The following is a 20,477-nucleotide window of genomic DNA, read 5'->3' on the forward strand; positions in this document are numbered from 1 at the left end:
GTATTTTAATTCCACTATCAGATTTGCAAACATTAATTAAAAGAGTGTGGCATTGAAAACTGTTGAGTTAAATGTTTGACGTACATTTATACTTTCCTGTGCAAAATTGACATAAAACCACAAAATCACTCCTGACAAATGATATAAGAATATAGATTTTGTCCAAATTTTATTTTGTACTAAGGTTATATGCAAATGATAAAAAAAAATCATGTTTGCACAATACCTATTGTGAATCATTGCAATTTTTTGTGCAGATTTGTTTATAGTCTGGCAAGGATCAGAAATGTATACTTGAAACTGGAACAGAATTATGGCTGGTTGGGAGTGAATAATAAGGCTGTAATTTTGTCACAGTTTTAGCTGACAAGTCTTGATAGCAAAACTCAAATTGTTTATGGTGTCATCTGAAAACAGAAGTTCAATCACAGCCACACTTTCTATCATCTATATTATTTTTATCACATATTTTATATTCATGAAACAAAAACTGTGCCATGAAGGCAGCTGAAGTTCATGCTGAAATTCACAGGCAGGTGATGTTAATATGAATAAATTCCAAATCTAAGGTTGAATACAAAGAATTAAGAGCATAATACGAGTGTACAATTGTTTACATAATATTTGTCACAGAATAAATTCATTAAAAATCAATGCATTTTCCTCTCTATTCTGCGTTTTTATGCTATGATTTGCAAAAATGGTGCTTGTTAATTCAGAATAGCTCTGTTCAGTAAATATGACTCTAGAATCTGACCTCTCTAAACTCCTGATATTTTAACTGGCTTTAACAATGCTCCTAGCAGACTAAAGTGCCACAATTTTCTGACTGTAATTCCCTTCCTGACAGTGATTCCCACCTACTTCAGATTTACTTCTGCTAAAAACCCTATGCAAGCTTTTCAGCTTGACTTTTGCAATGGCTTCTGTACCCTATTTAAATAAATGCCCAGTTACTAATGAATGCGATGGCATGAAAAGTTAAAGAATTTCTGTGGCAGCAAATGAAGAAATGCTAACTGCTATTTTGCCTTTCCCAGTCCTGTCGTATAAGGTTTGCTGCTAGGAAGTTACAGGAAAATAATTTTTCTAACACTTCATTCTAATCAATCAGAAGTGACATTTAATCTCAGAACCTGCCACATAAATTTGTTCATATTTGTTCTGAAGCTGTGCTGTTTCGCCAAAAAATCAAATTAAGTAATAGACAACTCATCAGAAATGCAGCAGTGAAGTTTCTGATTATTTTGACGATAAATGGATTTGTTGAAATTACACCACTGTAGGAGATCATTACAGTCATGCAACTCCCACTATCATTTGCCTGTATTTTCCTAGTCATCTTTTTCAAATACTCATCCAGTTCCTTTGCCAGTAATCATTTATTACAACTCAATTTCAGTGGATAATTTTAACCCTTTATCTTTCCAATGATAACATTTTTTTTGGCTGCATAAGCAACTGCTTTGAATACTCTAACGAAAGTCTCTATTAAGTGGTTTACTGATCTTTTTCTGTGCTGAAAATGTGTTGCTGGAAAAGCACAGCAGGTCAGGCAGCATCTAAGGAGCAGGAGAATCGACATTTCGGGCATGAGCCCTTCTTCAGGAATGAGGAAAGGGCTCATGCCCAAAACATCGATTCTCCTGCTCCTTGGATTCTGCCTGACCTGCTGCGCTTTTCCAGCAACACATTTTCAGCTCTGATCTCCAGCATCTGCAGTCCTCACTTTCTCCTGATCTTTTTCTGTTTCAATTACAGGAAAAGGTCTAAATTTTCAAGTCTTTTTACAAGTAAAATGCTTCTTTTCCAAAATACTAAATCCATAATCAGTAGCAAAGCTAGATAGGCAAAGATCAGGACTGTAATGTACTTTTGTAATATTATCATTTTAATGTGTTTGTTACTGAAATGAGAGGAAATATTCTCGGTATTGCTTTTGGCTTGGGATACAGCAAACTGATAATGGGCATCTTCTGAGATGGAGGCACTCTGGTAGAATTAGCAATCAGCACAGGTCATAGAGAAGAGTCATGCAGCATAGAACCACATCCTTCAGTTAACAAGTCCATGTTAACCATAATCCCAAACTTAAGTAGTCCCACCTGTCTACGTTTGGCCCATATCCCTCCAATATTTCTTATTCATGTCCTTATCTAAATGTCTTTTAAATGTTGTAACTGTATATGCATTCAACTTCCTCTGGAAATTCATTCCACACACTGTTAAAAAAAATACCCCTACTGTCTTTTTAAAATCTTTCTTCTCACACATTAAGAATAGGCCCCCTGGTCTTGAAATCCCCCACTAGGGAAAAGACACCAGCCGTTTACCTTATCCATACTCCTCGTGATTTTATAAACCTCTATAATGTCACCCTTCAAGCTCCTAAACTCCAGTGAAAAATGTTCTAGCCTATCCAGGTGGCATGGTAGCTCACTGCTGCCTCACAGTGCCAGGGACCTGGGTTCATATTCCCGCCTTGGGTGACTTTCTGTGTGTCATGTTTGCACATGCTCCCTGTGTCTGTGTGGGTTTCCTCCCACAATCCAAAGATGTGCAACTCAGATGTGAATTGGCCATGCTAAATTGTCCATAGTGTTAGGTGCATTAGTCAGGGGTAAATATAGGGTAGGGGGGTGGGTTCCTCTTCGGAGGGTTGGTGTAGACTTGTTGGGCTGTTTCTGCACTTATAGGGAATCTAATCTAATCATCCAGCATCTCCTTATAACTCAAACCCTCCATTCCTGGCAACATTCTAGTAAATCTCTGGTCAGTATTTGTGGACTTATAATGATCATTCACTGTTTTCACAATAAGCAATTTATTGAACAGTATTGCACAATTGTCTGTTTTTTTTCCTTTCACTTGTTCAAATGCACCAACTCTTCAGCAATCTGCCTCTATAGGCAGTGTTAAAGGATAAAATTTGTCATTGTACAGTGAACATAAAATTAATAACACTCCACTCACACACACTGATTTTACATTTCAACAAGAAATACACATTTTGAAAGTAAAATATAGTGAAAAATACAGAGAACTTTTGTTAGTTTCCAGCATGAATTATGAGAATTTCCTCTGAACATGCTTCTCCAACAGATGTATTATGTACAATATACGTTTATACTGTACTGATTGTACATATATATTTGACTTTTCTATAATTAATTTTCTAAAATATGTTTCTTTTGTTGCATAATTATAATTTATATAAATAAAAGCAGGACTCCAATAATCCTGACATTTAAATAAAAATAGTTTCATCTGATTGGCATTTAGAGAGGCAATGAGGCAATTATTAATCACCACAATTATTTACAGAACAAAGCACACCACATGTCTTCGCCCTGGAAGAATACAGCCAGGATTATGACTGCACCAGCGCTCGTTTCAGAGCTATATTTTACATTCTATTGCTACGATAAGTGATACAAGAATACTTCCAGTAAGACTCACATGTGAAACAGTTACAGATAGACTCATATTCTCGAACTACAGCACATTTTTTTAGCACAACAATTTTGTAATTTACTTAAAAACAAATGACCAAAAAGAAACTTTACTGTTCAAATTGATTCAAATGATATGGTTAACAAAATTATTTAATTCTCTAGCTTTCATGATTTTGTTACCACAATATCACAAAACAAGTTCTTCAATAAGCAAAATACATTATCTTCTTGTGTTGCATAAACAATACAGACATGAGTTATATGTTTTGGATTAAATTGCATTGCTGATTATCATCAAAACATTTGGCAGACCAATCTATCCTGGACTGATGTGCAACATATATGTATCATTATAGAGAGAGAGAGATTTTTTTTTTTCTATTTTTCATGGTAAAAACATTAGAGCTAATTCTATAATTTAACAAACTTGTGATTTCTTTGTTCATAGTGCATGAACAGTGGCAAGTAAATGTTTTTTCAGATTCTATACAGCTACTAAATGGATTAAGACTGATAACAGTATGCTATTCTTTTGCATAGAGAAATGACCATTTATGCATTTCACAGTACAACAGTCTGAGAACTTTAATGATACAACTTCCTTCCATTTTGAACCTTCTGTGTTATATTCCCCAAGAAGCTTTGCTTGGCTTTGGTGTTGTACTTAACGCACAGCTCCTTCATCTGAATAAAACTCTTTTCCACAGCTTTTGCAAACATGGTAGAAGAGGTCTCCTTGCAATCATTAAAGCAAGAAATGCAGAAGATGATATGGTCTAAGTGTGGATTGTAGGAAGCACCATAACCATCTGGAACTACAGGCCCATAAAACAGAAAGCCCTCTGTTGTAGTTGGTACCTGTGGAGTAATGGAACACTTAATGATCTTGAGCTATGAGCTTGATTGAGTACACAGCTACTTTACATTTACCTGTTCCACTTTGCTGAAATATGGGTAAATCTTAAGTGTTTCCCATTGACTTATTAAACAACAATCTTTTGTCTGCATTTACACAGTTGTGCATACAGAATGGTGACATTATTTGAACAATGCTGCTATGACAAATGTTCAACATGTCATAGATTTAATATTTTGCATAGTTTTAAATAGTCGATAATACTCTTCCCAATGCAGTCTGTGTCCATACTTGTCTGGAACCTTCAGATCTTGACTAATTTGAGAATCTAGTCAGATGTAGGCTGGTTAATGCTTTGATGGGAGATCACCTAGGTATACCAGGCGCAACCGACTTTAATATCTCTACTTCTGAGGACTTTGCCAACTCCTACCCAACATAATCCTGGAGCAGAAACATCATGTGGAGATTTGAGGTCTATCACTCCATGGTATTGGATATGGATGTCTCATCTGCAATTGTTTATTTGAATTGGTTAAGTGAGAATCTAATTAATAATCATAGTTTAATGGTGTTTTGACACTGACCTGGCTGGTGGAGAGGGTAAAATGGTTACTTATTAGGTATGTTTCATCAGTGAATAATTTAGGTAAATCCATTTGCAGTTCCTTTGCCATCTGCCGCAGTCCAAGTAAATGATTATCAATTGCCATCCCAGTAATAGCCTAGATGTGGGAAGATAAACTAAATTAATATTATCTGATATTAACTATAGCCTTGTGGCATTCACTTCTCAGGAGTGATGCAGCCTCTAAGTCAACAAAATGGCAAGTCAGAAATGTACATCATACTTTTCATTGAAAATATAACAACCATTATTTTCAATGTACACAAACAAAAAGCATCCTTCAGCCACACCTTTTGGGAGTGGCACGGTGGTTCAGTGGTTAGCACAGCTGCCTCACAGTGCCAGGAACCCAGGTTCAATTCCAGCCTCGGGCGACTGACTGTGTGGAGTTTGCATGTTCTCCCCTTGCCTATGCGGGTTTCCGACGGGTGCTTGTTTTCCCCCACAATACATAGATTTGCAGGTTAGGTGGATTGTCAATGCTAAATCACAGCGTCCAGGGATATGTAGGTTAGGTGGGCTCGCCATTAGAAATGCAGGGTGATAGGAAGGTGGGGGGTGGGGGGGCGGTGAGTCTGGTTGGGATGCTCTTCAAAGAGTCAGTGTGGACTTGTTGGATCAAATAGCTTGTTTCCACACCGTAGGGATTGTATTCTGCCTTAAGCAGTGTATACTTTGCAAATAAGAGACAGGAAACCAGCCTTACTTAATGTCTGTAGCAACAAAATAAGTTATATTATTTCACCTTGATTATGGAACTGGTTGGAAAATGGGCACACCCAAATTCCTAGGGCTTTGTAGTAATGAAGGATTACAGGATTTTATCATCAATGAGTATTTGCATTTTCCCATTTAGAATCATGCTCTCTCATTACTGAAATAGTAGGTTACCACAATATCACAAAACAAGTTTTTCAATAATCAAAATACATCACTTCTTCAGGGGAGCAAGCTTTCAGTAAATGCCAGTATCAAATTTTAACCAGCTGCCAAGAAGTGAATGAGTTTGGCAGAGTGGAAAGTGTATTCCTCTCCCATCCCATCTGTACAGGAACATCTGACCCCTCACTGACTCACTCCGAATACACCCCTCCCAATTCACAACACAGACTGCATTTTACTAGTTTCTGAATTGTCTGTTATAAAATTTCTGAAGGAATTTACTGTGTTCTCAAATATTATTGAATAATTTGAAAATGAAATGGTTCCACGTGTTTTAAAATTTGGACTGCACTGAAGATTATTGCTGCCAATGAATTAGATGTAGACCAGTGGTTTGCACACAGCGTAGACATTGTGGCTGAATATTAAGTGTAAAAGCTACACTATTTTGTGACAAGAAACCAGGTTATTCAACTGAGGTGTAGCAAACTGAATGGCTGAACAGAGAATCCAATCATCACCCCCTTGACATTCATTGGCATCACCATCACTGAATTCCCCCATTATCAACATTCTGGGAGTTACTGTTGACCAGAAGCTTAACTGGACCAGCTGTGCAAATATCATGGCATCGACAACAGGTCAGAGGTTGGGAATTCTGCAGTGAATAACTCACTCACTGACTCCCTAAAGCCTATCCACCATCAACAGACACAAAACAGGACTGTGGTGTTTTACTTGCCATTTCCCCGAATGAGTGCAGCTTCAAAAACACTCATGAATCTTGACACCATTCAGGAGAAAGCAGCAAGTAACTTTTCATGTATTCACATTATATTCCACCACCCATGTCTTGTCCATCTAATTAAGTGATCTAGTCCATTTGAAGCTTCCTTGCATCTTCTTTACAACTTACATTCTCACCTCGCTTTGTGTCACTAGTAAATTTGAAAATATTACTTTTGGCCCTTGTATCATTTATGTACATTTTGAGCTGCTGCAGGCCTAGCACTGGTACTCCACCAGAAACAGCCTGTCTTCCTGAGAATGATCCATTTATTTCTATTCTCTGCTGTCTGTGTATTAACCTATTTTCAATTCATACTGATATGTTTCCAGTAATCACGTGTTCTAATGTTGTTTACTAATCTGTGGTGGGACCTTTCCTAAAGATCTTCTGAAAGTAAAAATACAGTACTTCCATTGGTTCTCCTCATAATAACTCTAATAGTTTGTCAAACATGATTTCCCTTCCAAAAATCCATGAATGAATAGCTAAATACATTTTTGCCTAATTCTACCATTATTTTCAGTGTCCTTTAAAATAGATTTTGGGAATCCAAGATGGCGGTGACCCAGTAGGTCTGCTTTGCTGAGCTCTGCACCAGAACCCAAAGTAGGGCACCCACCTTCTCTTTACTACTTAATGTGCTGGAAATAACCATTTCTTGACCCCTAGAACCATCTAGTATCAGTTTTAAATTGTCAAGAAAACGACCAAAGGGAATGTAGCATGAGGATCGCATCAGGCAGGAACAATGGACACATCTGTGGCCGCACCCCCGTCTCTGTGACCACCTCAGGGGACTCACCTATGGGGCAGAGCCTGATCTCGGAGTTCGTGAGACTCTGAGAGGAGATCGATTCGTCGACAGAGGAGCCAGACTTGGGCCAGACTTGAATCAACCTCAGTCATGCTGCAGAGGCATGACCAGGAGATCCAGCACCTCGGACAGCATGTTGGGGAGGCGGAGCAACAGGCCATGGCTTCTGCGACCGCAGCAGAATCCTCAGCGGTTGGATACAGGCCCTAGAATGCCGAGTGCAGGCCTTGGAGGAGCAGGTCGACAACCTCGAAAATCAAGGTCATCGGAAGAACATCCGTTTGGTGGGGCTTCCTGAATGGGAGGAGGAAGGTCAGCTCATCAGCTTCTTGGAGCAGTGGCTCCCACAGTTTCTGAGGCTGAAAGTCGAGGTAGGCCATGTGAAGGTCGAGCAGGCCCACCGGGTCACAGTGCACAGGCCCGGATCAGACCAGCACCCCCGCCCAGTCCTAGTGCGACTCCAGCATTATAGAGATAAGCAATGATGCTGGAAACCTCTAGAGCACTAGGGAAGGATCCTCAGGCTCTGATGTATAAAGGATCACAAATTATGCTTTTCCAGGACTTCTCTCTGGTTGTGATTCACAAGAGGAACGCCTTTGATGAGGTAAAAAGGTGGCTGAGGAACTTGACTATCCAGTATTCTGTTAGATATCCGGCAATACCGCATTTCAGCCACGGACGGTCCGTGTTCAATTTTGATTCACCGGAAAAGGCAAAGGATTTCTTGGATACTTTAAAATAGACTGACTGGCTTTAATAATATGGACAATTATGTTTATTTTATTTTTTCTCTGTAATTTGCCAGGTTTACCTGGTTGTTGGAGGGTGGTCTTGTTTTTTTTAATATGTGTCGGGGTCATAATTATTTTCCTTTTTTTTCTTTCCTCCCCTTTCTCTCTCCGTTCCCATCATCCTTTATTTTCCTGGGTTTTCTCTTCTTATTATTTCCTTTTATTCGTCTTTTCCATTTTGAGATGGGGGGGGGGTGGGCGGTGGGAGGAAACGGGGAGTGGTTTTTTTGTTCTATCAGGAGTGCTAGGGTTACAGTATGGAGGAGAAAGTGAGGTCTGCAGATGCTGGAGATCAGAGCTGAAAATGTGTTGCTGGAAAAGCACAGCAGGTCAGGCAGCATCCAGGGAACAGGAGAATCGACGTTTCGGGCATAAGCCCTTCTTCAGGAAAACCTTCTACAGTATGGAGGGCATGGGCTGAGTGCCCACTTTTAACTTTCTTGTTACAAGATATTTGTATTTTTGTTCTTACTTTGTATTGTCTGGGCAGGACTATGGCTTCAGCCAGAAGGAGTCATGGTGGGGCTAATGGGTGGTATGAGCGCGCCCTTGTAGACAAGGGGGAAAGTCTCCTTTCATTTGTTATATATTGGTATGTTGTAGAAATAGTTGTTAGAAGTTTTGATTTGGTAGTTTTGGAAGTTGCATTTTATACAAACTGCTTGTGGTTTTCACTCGGCGTGCTATGAGTGGGATTCTTCCTCCCAGGGGATCACTGACTGTTTTGGACGATCATGGCTAGCCATTCTTTTAAATGGTGCGCCTGGAATGTTAAGGGGAGTCATTCACCAATTAAGAGAAAAAATATACTGTCAAGCCTTAGAAAAGAGATGGTCATGTAGCCTTGTTGCAAGAAACACATTTGACCGAGAAGGAGCATTTGAAGTTGCAATAGGGAGGATTTGGCCAGGTATTTTTCTCATTCTTTAATTTGAGAAGTAGAGGAGCTGCTATTCTCATCCAGAAAAATCTCCCATTTCAAATGCTAGGCCAAATTAAGAATGAGTGTGAGCAATTCATAATTCTTAAAGCTTTAATACATGGAGAGGAATATGGGATTCTGAATGTATATTGCCCGGCCCACCCAACCCCCCCGACACATCTCCTTAAATTCTTAACGGATGCACTTTCTAGATTGATGGTCCTTGGGGCGCGTTATACAATTATAGGGGGAGACTTTAATCATTTTATTGACCCCAAAGTGGACAGGATACCTAGGGGCCTTGCAGGCATGTCTCCACAATCCATGCAGTTGGTGGACCTGAACAGGGAGCTGGAGTTGGTGGACGTGTGGAGATGTCTTCACCTCGAAGATAGGGATTTTACCTGTTTTTCTAATCCACATAAGTGCTATACTAAATGTGACACTTTTTTCGTCTGATCGACCTTTTTGAACTCGGTGCAGTCTTGCAGAATAGGGAACATAGCCGTTTCTGGTCATGTGGCAGTGTACATGGAGGTCAAGACCGACGGTAATGGGATAGGCTCCTGGCATTGGCGCATAGACCCTTTCCTCCTGAAAGATAGCAATCTTATAGAGTATTTTTCACGGGAGTTTAAAATCTTTTGAGATATTAATTTAGGTATGGCCAGTAATCCATCGGTGCTCTGGGAGATTGCCAAGGCCAGGCACGGGGTTTGACTATTTCTTACTCTGCGACCCAGAAGCGACAGAGGGAGAACAGCAACGTTTGCTCAAGGCTCGCCTGGAGGCAGCTGAGTTAGCATACTTTGACAGACCTTCTGTAACTAAATTGCAGCGGATTACAGCCCTTAGGGCTACTTTGAATGTTGCACTTACCCAGTCAGCAAAGAGGGAAATCTCTTTTGCGAAACAGAAATTGTTTAAGTATGTGATGAACTGGGTAGATATCTAGCATACTTGGCCAGAAAGAAGAACGCCCCCCCAATCTATTACATCCATCAGAGAGAGAGTGCTGCTACTCTTACTTGCAATGCCAAAAGGATTAACGCAGCATTTAGAAAGTTTTACTGTGAGCTGTACCGGTCGGAAGGCTGTGAGGACAGAATGATGAAGGTGGAATCCTTTTTTAAGACCCTGGACCTTCCGGGTGTAACCTCAGAGCAGCGTCCTTTCTGAACGTCCCCCTGACAATTTAGGAAATACAGGAGGTGGTGAGGCTGCTCCAGAGTGGGAAAGCGCCCGGACCAAATGGATTTCAAAGTGAGTTTTATAAGGAGTTTATAGACAAGCTGGCCATGCCAGCTCATTCAGTCAGGGCTGCCTCCCATCTTCTTTAAGAGAAGCAAATATTTCTCTTATTCTTAAGAAAGGAAAAGCGCTAGAAGATTGCACTTTGTACAGGTCCATATTGTTACTGTCGAAAATGCTGGCGTAAAGGTTGGAGATGGCATTGCCTTTCATTGTAAAGGAGGACTAGAGGGGTTTTATTAAGGGTTGTAGGTCTACCAACAATATTAGAAGAGTACAAAATATGGTCCAAATATGCCAGCAAAGATTGATCCTGGGTTTAGTAGTCTCCCTCGATGTAGAGAAAGCACTTGATTGGGTGGAGTGGCCGTAGCTCTTTTATGTCATGGAACGGTTTGGTCTTGGAGGGGTTTTTGCCAAATGGGTGGCAGTGTTGTATAATTATCCGAAAGCAACAGTTCGCACTAATGGATAATAAGGTCAGATAGTTTTAGTGTCAGCAGAGGCTGCCCACAAGGGTGCCCTCTCTTGCCACTACTGATCGAGCTGCTGGTAGAAGACATTTGGACTGATCCCAATACAACTGCCCCAGGGGTAGGATCAGGCGGGCAGAAAATCACCCTCTATGTGATTAACGTTCTTCTCTTTTTAACGGATCCAATGACATCCGTGTCCCGCTTAATACAAGTGATTAATCTATTTGGTTTGTTTTCAGGAAAATTAATTTCATGGAATTGGAGGCCATGCCTGTTGGGGGGGTCTTACCAGTATATCCAATTTTGGGGGTGGAACCCGTTTCCCTTTCTGGTGGTCACAGGGAGGTTTTCTGTATTTAGGTGTTTTTATCACCCCGGTCTTCGATCAATTATATAAAGCCAACTATGTACAGTTGTTAGAGAAGATAAGGCTGGACCTTCGGCACAGGGAAGACCTTCCAATATCTTGGTTGGGCAGGATAGCTCTGGTTAAAATGAATGTTCTTCCTTGCTTATTATATCCCATGTGAATGCTCCCATTGATGCTGCCAAGGCAAGCACTACGCAGGCTTTACAGCTGGCTTGGATCTTTTATTTGGCATCATAGGCTGCCTCATATTAAGCTGGATGAACAGGCTGAGGTTGTTTTCCCTGGACAGTTGGAGGCTGAGGGGCGACTTATACAGGTTTACAAAATTATGAGGGGCATGGATGGGGTAAATAGGCAAAGTCTTTTCCCTGGGGTCAGGGAGTCCAGAACTATAGGGCATAGGTTTAGGGTGAGAGTGAAATGAGCTGCCAGAGGAAGTGGTGGAGGCTGGTACAATTGCAACATTTAAGAGGTAGTAGGAAGGGTTTGGAGGGATATGGGCCGGGTGCTGGCAGGTGGGACTAGATTGGGTTGGGATATCTGGTCGGCATGGACAGGTTGGACCGAAGGGTCTGGTTCCATGCTATACATCTCTATACGACTCTAGATAAATTGCAGCTTCCTCAGGAGAGGGGGTGTCTAGATTTTCTGGACTTTAAGAAATACCCTTGAGTTCTTTACTATCCTATGTCGCTGAATGGGCCCGTCAGGTCCCAACTCATTGTCTGGTTGGACATTGAGGCCTTTGAAGAGAAAATGAGGTCTGCAGATGCTGGAGATCAGAGATGGAAATGTGTTGCTGGAAAAGCGCAGCAGGTCAGGCAGCATCTAGGGAACAGGAGAATCGACGTTTCGGGCATTAGCCCTTCTTCAGGACATTGAGGCCTCCCAGACAAAATGCCCCCTCATTAATTTGTTGTTTGTGGACAAGATGAGAACTGTTATGGACCACTGCAGAAACCCAATTGTCCTAAACACAGTTAAAGCATGGAGAATGATATATTTTACAAAAAAAACTTCCCCTTTCACTCCCACAGTGGGAATGTTGGGATTCCAGCCAGGGTCGATGGACTCTGGCTTTAAGCTCTGGGAGTTCAGAGAAATCTCCTATTTGGGAAATCCATTTGACAAGGAGGTCATTATGTCCTTTGAACAGCTGAGTCAGCAATTTAAGTTACCTAGGAGAGATCTCTTTCAGGTTACAGACTTCATTCAAAAAAAGACTACATTGATAGTTAGTCCCTACAAGTCAGATATGGAGAGGAGAGTGCTCCAGTTTACAGGCACCCTCTCGGTTAGCACTCTATCACTTGTTAGGAAGTTTTGAAGGACATGAGCAGCTATGCAGAACTTGGACTCAAGAATTGAGGGTGGAAATCTCGTCAGAGACGTGGGAGGATATCTGGGAAAATGTTAGGAAGATCTCAATTTGCAATAAGATCCAGGCTATTCAACTGAAGCTACTCCATAGGGTTCACTTGGCACTGGAACGGCTTGCGAAATTTAAGACAGGAGTGTCCCCCATGTGCCCCAAGTCTAAAATGGACATTGGCACTCTCACTCATTATGTGTGGTCAGATATTGGGATGCCATAGCGAGTGTTTTGGAAGAGGTTTTGGGAATTGAGGGTAAGTTGGATCCGGTGTCCCTCCTTTTGGGTCTTCCAAATTGCTTAATATTCTTTCATTCTGTGCGAGAAAGAACATTCTAATGAGCTGGGTGTCAGAGATTCCCCTGGGACGTTTGAGCTGGCGTAGGTTAGTCATGGAATACATCCCCCTGGACTTCCTTACAAGTATGGTGCACCAGAAAACTGAGTTGTTTTACAGAACATGGCGGCCCTTTTTGAATTATATTGATGCAGACTTCTCGACTATACTGATTAGAGCCTTTGTGTAGCTGTGAGGGTTGTGTCTGGTGGTCCGGGGTCCCTGGGGGAGGAAGAATCCTTAACAAGTATGGGTTTGCTTATTATTGCTCCTAGTGGTGGGGAGCTTCAGTGAGATTGCATGGTGTGTAGTAATTTAATTGCATATAATTTAAGTTAATGTGCTATAATTTGGTTTAATTTTATTGTTTGTTTATTTATTTTTCTTCTTTTCCTTGGTTATTTATTGAATTGTAGTTTTTGTAGAGGTTTTGTTTTGCTTTTTTTCTTGTTTCAGTCGTTTGTGGAGTAGAGTAGTAGTTTGTTTCCTATTATTGTTATTATATTATAAAGTTGTCACACTATTTTGTCCTGGTTTTTGTAAAAAAAACAAATTTTTTTCAATAAAAATATTTATTAAAAAAAGATTCTAACATTTTCCCGAATACTGATGTCAAACTAATAGGTCTTTATTTCTCCACTTTCCCCTCTCCCTCCCTATTTGTGTAATGGAGTTGCATTTGCCACTTTTCAGACTATGAGAATCTTTTCCAGAATCTACAGAATTTTAAAAGATAATTGACAATGCATCCACCACAACACAGTCCTTGAGTTGGCTGAGGACAGGTGACATTCATGACAAGCTTCCTGACTTTGTGTCTGTACTAAATGGCACAGCCGGACAGCAGTACAATGAAAGAAACAGAAAACCTTGAAAAAACTCAGCAGGTCTAGCAGCATTGGTGAAGTCAAAGCAGATTTAATGTTTGAGTCTAATAATACTCTTTCCCATTCTGAAGAAGAGTCACTAGATTTGAAATGTCAACTCTGCATTCTTTGCACAGATGCTGGCAGAACTGCTGAGTTTTTCCAGCAATTCCTGCTTTAATATCTCTTGCTGGCCATTTTCATTCACCTTTCCTAGTGTGTGTTTATGTGTTGGAAGTAATGTCTATTTGTTATCATATGTTGCTTCTTTAAATACTAGCCATTGCTTATCTATTATCAAATCATTTTGTGTATTTCCTAATCCATCATAATCAACTTTCTCCAGACATCTTCATGCTTTCCCTTGTTCAGTTTTCCCTGGTTTCCCTGGTTTCAAAATGTAAATGATATCACATTCAAACTTAATGTGAGGGTCTATAATATTATGATCACCATTTCCTAAAGGCTGTTTTGAAACAATATTATTAACTAACTATTTTTCATTACATAATAGTAAACCTAAAAATCCCAATTCCTGCTTGGTTCTTCAATGTATTGCTACAGAAAACATCTCAGGAATTTATTTTCTGCAGCATTAATGATTATTAGTTTTATTCATTTGAAATGTAACTTGAAATTTCCCACTAATACCGTATTACTCATAATGCATGCATCTCCAACTTCCTGAGTTATATCATGCTCAACATTACTACTACAGTTTGGTCACCTATAAGCAGCTCCCACTAATGTTTGCTACTCCTTGCTGTTCCAAAGCTCCACCCAAACTGAGGTTACAGCTTGATTCTTTGATCTAAGATCTGTCACATATTTATTCATCTCATTGTTTATTAAGAGTTACCCCACCTCTTTTGCCTTTTTATCTATCCTTCCTAAATGATGAATACCTTTGGATATTCAGCTCCTAAACTTGGTCACCCTGTAGCAACTTCACTGTAATGGTAATTTAATCACACCCATTTACTTCAATTTGAGTCTTCAAAACATTAACCTAATTGCAACTACTGTGTGCATTGAGATACAATGCCTTTAATTCAGCCACTTTAACATTATTCTGTTTCCTGATCTTATTTGATACATTTGCTTATTTGATACATTTGCTTCATCGGTCTCTTGTTTACTATCTCTTTACTTCCATTGTGGTTCTGTCAAAGTGACAGTCAAAAAAAGCAAAACAATGCCTCTATTTCTCCAGGAGACTAAGTCATTTCAGCATATCCACAAAGACTCTTACCAATTTTTATTGATGCCTCATAGAAAGCGTCCTATCTGGATGCCTCACAGTGTGCTATGGCAACTGCACTTCCCAAGACCACATGGAACTACAGAGACATGAACACAGCTCAGTCCATCACTCAAACCAGCCCTCCATCCATTTACTCCATCTACCTCAGAAAGCAATCAAAGACCCCCTCACACCCCAGTTATACTCTTTTCCATCGGGCAAAAGATATAAAAATTTGAAAACACGTGCAAACAGATTCAAGAACAGCTTCTTCCCCACTGTTATCAGACATTTGAACAGATCTCTCAAATGTTAATGTTTATCTCTCTCTCTGCACTTTCTCTGTGGTTGTAACACTGTAGTCTACACTCTGTTCTGTTACCTGATGTACGTTGTTTGGTACAATCTGCTTGTAGAGCACACAAAACACTTTTCACTGCATTTTTGGTACATGTGATAACAATAAATGAAATCAAATCAAAGTCATTTGTCAATGATTGATTTCCTCACCCCATGTGATTTGACAAGCCTTTAGTTTGCAAACATTATTTTGTGAAAGTGTACTCCTTTTAATTTTCAGTTTCGGTGGTTTGCAGGAGAACGGATCAGCACATTTTACCGAAACATTTAGTTATCTATTTTACAATTAGATTAAAACTAGTCATCCTGGTTGTACTGTTATACAGTTTTAAAAGTGCATGTCACAGTGACTTAAATCATAGTTGATTAAAAGAAATCACATTGTCTGTCCCTAAATCAAATCTGTTTTATGATAGATTGCATCACAGAGAATGATCTTGGTGAGTCTGAGTAGATTGAAACATCACAGTGCAGTGAGTACATTTATACTGAGCCATGAAGATGCAATTTTAAAATATGGATCTTTTTTCCTTGTCTTGAGATAGTAAATTACACAATCTTAACTTTCCTGTTACAGAGCAGGACAGTATGAAACTGCAAGATTTATTGAATAGCTAATGAAAATAGCAGAAGCTGTAAGTGCATTCTGTTACCAAGAGCGCCATTTACTGCTTCCCTTTTATTAAGTAATTAATTAATTAGCCTATAAATGTTGGAATCAATAAAACTTTTACTTGGCTAGCGCAGCATTTGAAATGGAAATTATATTCACTTACCAGGATGGTGTAATTCGTCTGTGCATTGATTGCTTCCCAGAGATGCTCCATCTTCTTTGAGTCCTAATATTAAAAGTCAAGTTTCATCATACATTAGGTAGTTGATAGTGTACAAGTGTGCCTGACAACTGGTTATTTACACACACACACACTTCACCTGTATGTTTGCACTCGCACATCACATCCCTCCACCTACCACCCCTTGTGCTTGGTGACATATCTTAGCTCCAGTTAAGCAATGCCTTCAATTTAAAACTCCCATCTTGGATTCGAGTCTCTCCATGGCAAATAGTGGACTTTGAATTCAATAAAAATCTGGAAATTAGAGATTAATGATGACTATGAAGTCATTGTTGGAAAACCCCATCTGGTTCACTAATGTCCTTTATGGGAAGGAAACTGCAGTCCTTATCCAGTCTGACATACCTGACAATCCAGACCCACAGCAATATGGTTGGTTCTCAGCTGCTGTTTGGGCAATTAGGGATGAGTATTAAATGTTGGCTTCGCCAGTGATGGTCACATGCCATGAATGAATAATAATTTTTTTTAAAGTTCACATACTGCTGTGGCCTCCTGAGTATGTCTGATCATTCAAAATTGTATATTATTCATAAAGTTTATGGTATACAACAAAACATTTGGACTCAAAAATTATGAAAAGTGCAATAAAAGTTAACATGTCTCCAAACTTATACTGAGCCATGAAGCTGCCACTCTTCTGTGCCTGGATAAGATAGGATAGAAATAGTCTTAAATCATTCTGTTTCGAGCATCTGCCCCAGAAGGCAGTGGAGGCCAAGTCTCTGGATACTTTCAAGAAAGAGATAGATAGAGCTCTTAAAAATAGTGGAATCAAGGATTATGGGGATAAGGCAGGAACAGGATACTGATTGTGGATGATCGGCCACGATCATAACGAATGGTGGTGCTGGCTTGAAGAGCCGAATGGCCTACTCCTACACCTATTGTCTATTGTCCTGAGGACAAAATCCTTCAAATTGAAAATTATAGAAGCTGCAATAAGCTTTTCTCCATGTACTGTGTTCCATTTTGAAGTGCCTCAATGTAATTTCAACACTGTTGATGTTCGCTATGTACGTTCAACATCAGACACATAGCCTGAGGGGTTTGGCAGTTTCCAGCCTCTCAGTGCATTTGGCTGAAAGGCCAGAGACAGCAGCCCCAATTTTAATTATCATCTCATCGGTGGCCATCCTTGCCAAGGTTCCAAATTCTGGATTCCATTCTTAAACTTCTCCACTTTCAAGATGTTCTTTAAAATTTACCTCTTCATGGAAACTTTGGGTAATTTGCTTGAAATTATCCTTACGTGCTCACTATCAAACTTTGCATTATACTGCTCCAGTGAAACACCTTGGGACATTTATTTCTGTTAGAAGTGCATGTATACAAATTATTGTTGGTGCACACATTCATTTATCAGTACATACACATGGGTGCATCCCGTTAATCATTCAGCTTTACATTTGCATGTGTTTATTCAGTGTATCCCTCACGTACACTCAGATCCACCATATATTCACTTATACTCCTTAAGGTAACAAATACTTTGTTACACATGTGAAAAACCCATCAATTGAGGTTAAATATAAAGCTAACTTCAGCAAAGAAAGGTCATAATAGAAAACCAGGTCCTAGAGAGCAGAAGGAAATAAGAGCTGTGCATGCACTATCTCAGACTATCCAGCACATTTTTATAGACTTAGACTAAGTGCAATAAATTACTAAGCTGCCACCACAAAAGCACAAGAGAATTCAGGAGAATAAAACTACAGCTGGCACAAAGTATAGAAGAAATATTCATTTCATGTGGAAAGAAAGAGGAGGATTTCTACCTGAACCTGGGATGGGTCTTAGTAATATTTGAGCACAATCAGCATTTAACTGATGTTCGGTTCTCTCTTATTTTAGCAGAGATGTTAATCCATTTAAAACATCTCTGCTAAAATGAAGCAAAAGGAATGTCAGATGAATGTGGCAAGTCTTTGTTTGGAAACATGCAACACTGAAGGTGACCATTCAATCTATTGTACCTATGCTGGCTCGTTGGAAGAGTTGTTCAAATAGTCCCATTCCTCTGTCATTTTGTCACTTTTTTTTCTATAATGTTTTCAAATTCAGTTTTGGAAGTTACGACATTTCTATCCTATGCAATCCTAACATAGTGGTGATGAATGAGGATAGAGGGAGAAGTCAAGATTAGACAAAAAGAAGGCAGATTCAAAAATGAGAGTAAGTCAAACTGAAGGATGGAGAAAGATCAAGAGAAAAACTCACCGATATAGATGGTCCCCCATCTATCATTGCTTTTACAAAATCGAATGCCTCTTTCGTTGCTGATCGAATATTGTCAACTCTTCCTTCCTGAAAGCGACGTGTTGAAGCACTTTCATAAGTAGGGACAAGCCTCCCATGGCATCTGGATTAGAAGCAACAACAGCAATTTTTAATAATGTGAGAAGTCCTCAAGAATGAGGGAGATTCAAGCAGAACAAAAGTAAATGTGAAAGATGAGCAGAACAATTTGAAAAGTAAGGAAACAAATACTTTATCAGTAATGTGAAAAACACAGCAAAGGATAAATATAAAACTAACACCAGAAAAGAAAGGAGATAATAGAAAACCAGGTCCTGGATAGCAGAAAGAAAGAATAATAAGACATTTTATATAAGGTTGACGAACAGAAATATCAATTAAAGATTAAATATGATTGGAATAACATGGAGGATCAGTAAATATCAGGTATACGATAATATTTTTTCTCAACAAACCTTAATATATATGAAATTATAGATGCAGTAATTTTAACTTGGAATGTACACTCTATTTAGACATAACTAATGCATGCATTATGAAGAACCTCAAGTTAATTAAATGTGTCCAGGGAATCAGATGGCTTGTATTCAATAATCTTTACGGAGATGAGAGAGGAATTGTGTGAGAGATACAAATGATTTGTGTTCAACATTGAGGAAGCGATAGTAAGGGGTCTGACAAATGCAGTGAATTGAACTAGATGTGAATTATTCCGTTCAGAGCATAATTTTTTTAAAATTGAGATTTAGCAATTTTAATAATCTAGCTTAAATCATTCCATATCTATTTCCTGTATAAGTTGTGTTTGGTGTATGCTCACCACTCAAGGGCAACTAAGGACGGACATTAAAGTCTGGCCAGCCAGCAACATAAAACTGTGTTTTAAAAAAATGAAACATTCTGGTCTTTCTAGAATCATAAGCTACAACTTCTTGCTCAGGATTCTAAAAGAATATTGATGAGGGCAATAATCTTTGATGCTAGAACCGTCTTTCCCTTTCTTCATGCAAATATGGATGACTGGTCTCAGAGTCCAGGCATTAGAATACAAGAAATAGACATAGACCATACAGCCCACTGACCCTACTCAATCTTTCAAGGTAATCTTGGCTAACCTTCAACATCAACATTGATGATTATGTACCTCCTGTAATGCAGTTTCATATATGGTTGCCTACCACGAATGAATGAAGTTGGGACAGAGATGTTGGAGATTTTTTGCTCTCAGGGGGTAGTGAATCTGTGGAAGTCTTTACTCCAGTTGAGTATAGAGGCTGGATTATGAAGTATATTGAAGGCTAAGAGAAACAGATTTTTGGTCAGTAAGGGAATTAAGGGTTATAGGGAAAAGATAGGAAAGTAAAGTTTAAGATTATCAGATCAACCATGATCTCATTCAATGGTGGACTGGATTCAATGGGCCAAATGGCCTACTCCTGTCCTGTGTCTTATGATGTTGCCTCAGGTTACATGTTTTTTTGAGATCTAAGTGGCATTCTGCCAATCTTGTTGATGCTCCAAGGTAGAACAAAGACTTAGATTTCTAAATTCGGAGAGGTAACCAACGTCAACTGGTAACAGCAATCCAGAGGGTATGATCCACTTATGCTTTCAGAAATCATTTTATTGCATGACAGAACATTTGGTGGTGCAGAAGCTTTAATTTCATTTGGAAACATCATGACATTACTGGGATATTAGTTAATTGGATTGCAAACAGTATTAGTATTAAAAAGTGGCAGATGATGATAAATTTAAAAGTATCTGCTGGAGGGGGATAACTAGTTAAGTTCTTTGAGGCATTTTTTGCTAGTCTCCTGCTTTTCACATAAATCAGAAATTATCCTAAAAAGGATGCTTGCAATATCAGATGAAAAGGCAAACGTTTTGGCTGGATGTCAAGCATGCAAGATTGATAACATTACAAGAGATCAAGATCAATTGA

At 39.3% G+C, this 20,477-nt stretch overlaps 1 protein-coding gene across 1 annotated transcript in view; it reads right to left on the bottom strand.

Annotated features, from left to right (window-relative positions):
* Positions 1-2,328: 2,328 nt before the first annotated feature.
* Positions 2,329-20,477, bottom strand: part of chata (choline O-acetyltransferase a) — a 40,583-nt gene continuing 22,434 nt past the window's right edge. Inside the window, exons 12-15 of the mRNA XM_043679031.2 lie at positions 18,494-18,635; positions 16,193-16,255; positions 4,899-5,036; positions 2,329-4,313 (exon numbers count right to left, since the gene is read on the bottom strand). Of these exons, the coding sequence (XP_043534966.2) occupies positions 4,041-4,313; positions 4,899-5,036; positions 16,193-16,255; positions 18,494-18,635 (616 nt within the window). The 3' untranslated portion in view covers positions 2,329-4,040. The remainder of the gene's footprint in view (positions 4,314-4,898; positions 5,037-16,192; positions 16,256-18,493; positions 18,636-20,477) is intronic.

This window comes from Chiloscyllium plagiosum, unplaced genomic scaffold (genome assembly GCF_037043375.1).
Source record: "Chiloscyllium plagiosum isolate Xiang-an unplaced genomic scaffold, Cpla_swu_hap1 HiC_scaffold_43, whole genome shotgun sequence".
Taxonomy (NCBI): Eukaryota; Metazoa; Chordata; class Chondrichthyes; order Orectolobiformes; family Hemiscylliidae; genus Chiloscyllium; species Chiloscyllium plagiosum.